The sequence below is a fragment of the Protobothrops mucrosquamatus genome, unplaced genomic scaffold (genome assembly GCF_001527695.2).
Source record: "Protobothrops mucrosquamatus isolate PMUCROS unplaced genomic scaffold, P.Mucros_1.0 scaffold45, whole genome shotgun sequence".
Taxonomy (NCBI): domain Eukaryota; kingdom Metazoa; phylum Chordata; class Lepidosauria; order Squamata; family Viperidae; genus Protobothrops; species Protobothrops mucrosquamatus.
Window position 1 is genome coordinate 509814 of NW_015386427.1, and position 6000 is coordinate 515813.

General features: G+C 34.8%; 1 protein-coding gene across 1 annotated transcript in view; it reads left to right on the forward strand.

Moving 5' to 3' along the window:
* The window catches only part of PLXDC2 (plexin domain containing 2), a 230797-nt gene extending 229554 nt beyond the window's left edge, over positions 1 to 1243 (forward strand). The window contains exon 14 of the mRNA XM_015811554.2: positions 1072 to 1243. Within this exon, the coding sequence (XP_015667040.2) occupies positions 1072 to 1188 (117 nt within the window). The 3' untranslated portion in view covers positions 1189 to 1243. The remainder of the gene's footprint in view (positions 1 to 1071) is intronic.
* Positions 1244 to 6000: the final 4757 nt, after the last annotated feature.

Here is a 6000-nt window from a genome sequence, read left to right on the forward strand (position 1 = left end):
TTATTATATTCAGCTGGCCTTTCCTAATTCCAATTCAGAAGGATGTCTAGGAATTATAACATTGCTCTTTAGAATAACTGGGAGTGTCTATGAGGGACAAATGTTCTAAATGCATTTTACTGAAAAAGCAAGGAATAGAGTACCTTTAGGAATAATATTTTGGCATTGGGCCACTTGGTTAGAGGTAGAAAATACAATGTGGATAACTGCCAGATGAAAAGAGTGTTTGACAAATTGATAATTACTCGTTCCCATCAACATAAGGAAGATATTTTTAAAATTGAACAAACAAAAATAGCACCATCCTTTTCCTCCCCCTCAAATTATTTATCAAATTATTTCTCCTTCCCCTCTTGGAAAAAAAAACGTTTTTCTTTAGCAATAAAATCTTCACATCAGTGCCCAATCCAGCCTTTTTTAAAGGATAAAGTTTGTTGGTGTATTTGAAAAATGGAAAGAATTTCACATTTCTTTCCACTTTTATATAAAACTACTTATACCCTAATGTCTTCTTATTGATTAAATTATATTTAGGCTTCCCTTTATTGTCTTTAAAAGTGATTTGGTTGAAATATTTCTGTACATATTTCCTTTTTTCTTTAGTATACTCAACTTATAACCATTCATTTAGCAACACTTTCAAAGTTATAACAGCACTTGAAAAAAATAATATACACTCCTCAGTCTTCACATTTACAACTGTTGCCTCATCCCTGCAATCAATATTTGGGCAGTTGGCAACCAACATATAATTATGACAGCTTCGGCATCCTGGAGCCATGTGATCACCATCTGTGACTTTTCCAGGAGGTTCTGACAAGCAAAATCAGTGGGAAGCCAGATTCATTTAACAACCGCATGATTCAGTTAAGAATTTTAATGATACACTTAACCATGGCAAAAAAGATCATTAAAATCAGGCATTTGTCATTTAACAACTGCCTTGCTTAGCAACAAAATGCTGGTCTCAATTGACACTGTAAGTTGAGGACTACCCGTATGAATAACTGTGGTAATTATTCAGAACAATTCCAGTGCTGTGAATTCTTAGTGCCATATCTTCTATTCTAGCGTCGCCCAAGCAGATGGCCTGCAATGAAATTTCGGAGAGGATCCGGACACCCCTCATATGCTGAAGTGGAACCAGTTGGTGAGAAGGAAGGCTTCATTGTATCAGAGCAATGCTAGAATTATTCTGTGACAAATCACCAGTACTGGCCTACTGGTGTGAGAAGTTTATTCTGCCTCACATTTTAAAAAAGGAACTTGAAGCTGCTGCAACCTGAGGAAAATAGTTTGGATTTCTGGAGAAACCACAAGGGGGTTGGGGGTGGGACTAAATGATGACCTTTACAGAGTGTTTTGTTTCAGAGCCATCTGGCATACAATATGTCAGAAACATGCTTCTGAAACACATACAGTCTGAGAATAAAGAACACATTTGCCATGTTTTTTTTGGTTTGAAGAAAAGATATAGAATAATCCAGAAAATGTACCAACAGCTTTAATTCAGAAGAGTGCTTCCCTACAGTATTTGATGCAGTAAAGTAGTTTTATTTTTAACTTAAGAGGGTTTTTTTCCCCATGTCTCGAGGCAATCCCATAATTGATTAATCTGCTGGTGAGATAAACCTGATGCAAATAACATGGGTTACTCACTTTCTGTATTTCCATGAGTACAATCACTTTGATTTTCTAATACATAGCTATAAAATATAATCAGAACGAGAAAAAGTGCTTCTTGTATTCTGTAGACCTATACCTTTAAACTGCAATTGGCTAATCACAACTATAGTTCTATAGTTGACAAAACACTAGAGAGATTTGGAGGCTTTAGAAAAACAAAAAAGAAGAAGCAAGAATGTTTTTCACTGTGGTGAAATTAGGCTGTCCAAGTGGAATATATAGTGAAATTGGACTAATATTCAGTTTCACAGGAGGGAAACTGGGGTGCATGGGTGTGCATCACTTGATTAGAAATAAATCCCAGTTCACTGGGACTTATTGCTGAATAATTATACACAAGGCATTCAGGGAAGGAGGTTAAAAAAAAATCCAGATGGTGGCTATACCACAGGCACAGTGCTTGTAAAAGGAAGTGGGGTTTCAATCACATAATTGCAGTTGCCCTCTTAAGGTTTGAGAATCCTCTTGCAGATGAATCTGGCACAGAGGATTGGACTTCCAGCTTTGGGGGCATTGTTTATACCCCAGAAAGGTGGTCTAAAATAGAAGAGGTAGATATTTGATTAATATTGGAAAGAGAACAGCCTTGGAACACAGGAAAAAAAACAAAACCACAGTATACCTATAGCTAAGCCATGTCTTCATAATTCTCTAAGAGCAGAATTTTTACATCAGTGCCCTTCTTCCCTAGAAAAACATGAAACATATTTCAGTCCTTACAGATTCATGTAGAGATATTGTTTAATGCACATAGTAGCTGCATAAATATATATATATATATATATAAATATATATATTTTTATCACTAACACAAGGCAGGCTCTTGTGGCTATTGAGAATGCTTTTTTTGTCATCCTGACAATGGAAATAAATTGCATTGCTGCATATTTCCACTGAGTTGTAAAATAGTCCTTGGTATTAAAATAAATGTTTATGTTGCATAAGAGAAAGTGGTTCATTTAATTGCAGTGTGCTAACTTCGACTGCCTTTTAGAGCCACATTTTCTTTAACAACAAAATAAAACCTTTCCTACTCTCAGTGGGGAAAAATATTTTTTACAAAGTCACAATGAAATAATTCTCCAGATGGAAAATAGAAAATGTACCCTCTTAAAAAATTATTTAGATTTTTTGCAAATTTTGCATGGACAAAATTCACCATTTGTATTTTTACACACATAGTAATAGCACTTGGTTCATGTTAGGGTATTATCTGCAGCTTCAGGTTTCAAGTTGCTCAGTCACTTTCTCAGATAGCATCTTTATAACACAATCGTTTACATCTCATATCAATACATCTACAGTTCTTGTTTTTAAAAAAAACAACAGACTATAACACATGATTTTTACTTGTTATTTCATTCAGTAAAAATACTATTATGTATTTTCCTGTATTCATTCTTTATTCTGTTTAAACTGGTTTACTATGTATTTAGAATGTGCAAAACCCACCATTTGGGGAATTGAACAGCCAGAATACCATGTCAAAAAAACAACATAAGTGGCTATTGTTTTCAAGGCAGAGCCACCCTCAGAATACCACAAACCACTTCTGGCTCAGATTAGTTTTCAGAAACTTCTAGACCATCCCTGGAACAAGGGTTTGGCACATCATTGTTATGTAGTCACAGTTCATCAAGAGCATTGACTTGTGGCTGCTAAAAATCCAGGGAGTTGTAGTCCAGAACACCTGGAGGGCACCTAATTGGAGCAAAGTGATCAAGAATGTATTTATAAATTTTATAAAAAAGAATTTATAGGTATTATTATTATTATTATAAGTATTATTATAGAGAGCCAGTTTAGAATAGTAATTTAGATGGTGTAGAAACCAGAACTCTATGAGTTCTAGTCCCAGTTTAAGCATAAAAGCTGACTTTGTGACGCTCAGTCAGTCATTCTTTCTCAGCCTAATCCATCTCACAGGGTTGTTATTGTGGGGAAAATAGGAGATAGGACTATTAGGTATTTTCACTGCATATTAAAAATGGAATTAAACATTGAATAATAAAAATTTAGAAATAAACAGTACTGGCTTTATTGTGAAAATGTTAAAGCTCATTTCATTATTTTTGTCTCTGTAAATGAATTTTACCCTTTCCTGACCACAAAATCTTATATGAGGAGACTTCTTGTTCACTTCTGTGAGAGAGCCTCCAGACAAGTAATTTTATTATATTGTCTATGTATGTCCTTCAAGAAAGGAGAAAGTTTCTTCAAGCTTAGGATTAACTAGATCAATATTGCTCAACGTGGTGCCCTCCAGTTCTTTTGAGACTACAACTTCATTATTTAAGCTTTGAGTGTGTCATCATTCACAGATTAAAAGCATGTGCTTTTAAGTCAGCATTGGCTAATGTATGATCTTCAAAATACTTGGCTGGCACCACTATCATCTTTCACCATTGGCCATACTGGTTAATGAAAGTGGAAGTTTTTAAGCAACACTGGCATTCTTCATCTAAATGGAAATAAGCTCTGTAAAGTTCCTGTTGGTTCTCATATAACATAGTGGTAAGTATTATGGGTATTCTGACATCATGACTGATAGTATCAATTTTCTTCATATGTTATTCTACTTCATTACTATGATGCAGCAAAATATGAATGCTCATTCAGTGTGGTTTCAGAAATTATTAAATGTAAACAAAAAAAGAAAAACGTACAGCATATATATATATCTGTACAGAGGTCCAAGAATTCCATGTACAGGGAGCAAGTTCAAAGATAGTGGCAACAACAGTAGGATTAAAGGTCCGCCAATTTTTATTTGAATCGGGGGCATAAAAAATGGCAGAACCTCAGTCATACTATCGTTATCACTATTTTAACTTTTTTTTAAATCACATCCTATGGATGCTCCTGAATAGGCCAGTGCATTCATTTTGAAACAAATGAAAGACTGAAGAGCTACTCATTTTTTATAATCTAATTGAGCAGCAAACTCCACAAAGGAAAAACTAAGCAAAAGCATTTCTCTCTGTATTTCTGTCTCTATGTGTTTCTCTCTCTTTCTCTTCATTTCCATGCATTTTTGCAATTTTGATTGATTGAGTCATGGTTTTGCAGTGGTCATCAAGCCTGCAACTCTACACAGTTCACTGGAGAAGAAGGAGAAGAAGAAAAAGAAGAAGCAAAATGAATAGGTTGAGGCATCACTGTAGCTTCACAGAATTTTGACAAAAACTCTGAATCAAAGGGAGGGATGAAATAAAGTTTATCTCTCTGTGGCAGAAGGAACTGTGACCAGATAAGTGTGTACTTATTCGATATCCTGTTCAAATGATACTTGTTGGTAGGCAACTTCAAAGACCCTGCTTTTCTTTCCAATGTTTTTCCTAATTTAGTGAAAGGAAGCTGCAAAAGTTAGGGCTTACTTTCCATTTCATACTGTATATTGTCTCTGCCAAGTTTAGTGGAAAAAGTTCTAATTTTAGGAGTAGTGTAATATTTAATTCAATTAATAAATAACAACATACCATCCTGCAGAATAAAAATTGGCCATATACTGTACTTTATTACAATCTAAGAGACTCAGGAAAATTTCTTATGTTATGCAGTTTAGGCAAAAGATTTGCAAAACATTCCAATTTTGTATATGGTGTGATCTTAAATGAAATGTCACCTGATCAAGAAAAACAAAGTCCAACCCAAATCTTCCTCATCTAGATTTCTCTAGAAGTTTGTAGTTCATGGTCATTGATTAATAGTTGTAGAATGCACAACTGAAATTGGGGAAGGGTAGTTCAAGCAAAACCTAAGGATAATAATAATATGCAACGTGGTTAGGTGAAGGGAAAGCTTAATAACAAATCTTCTAGTTATTTTCCAATTCCTGAAATGAACTTTTAAAGACTGACTTCTCAAAGCCTATCCAAAATTTAACTAAGAAACACAAGGGAAACTGAAGGGGGGGGGGAGCATAAAGTTGGTAAAAGGACACAGATACAGAAACAACTAGAAGCAATTTAAAAAGCAGCTATGTGAGCATTGAAATAGATGCAGTTACTTTAATGATTCAAAGAAACTCACTGTATAAATACTCCCTCATGTTTCAAAGTATGTCTTTTGAGGGATTTTCACAGATCTATTAGATGGTGACTCATCTGCTGGTTCAATCTCAGGAAAGAAACGCTTTACATTCTGAGGAATATGTTTGATAAGATCTCCCTTAAAGGAGTGGGACCTTATGCCACCTCAGGTCTCCAAGACAATAGTAACTTGCTGCTCCTCACAATAGTTTTTTGGCTGAAATGTTTGCCTTCTGAGGTTTTCCTTATCAGAAGGGTTTCTGTTGAATCTTAAAAATATAGC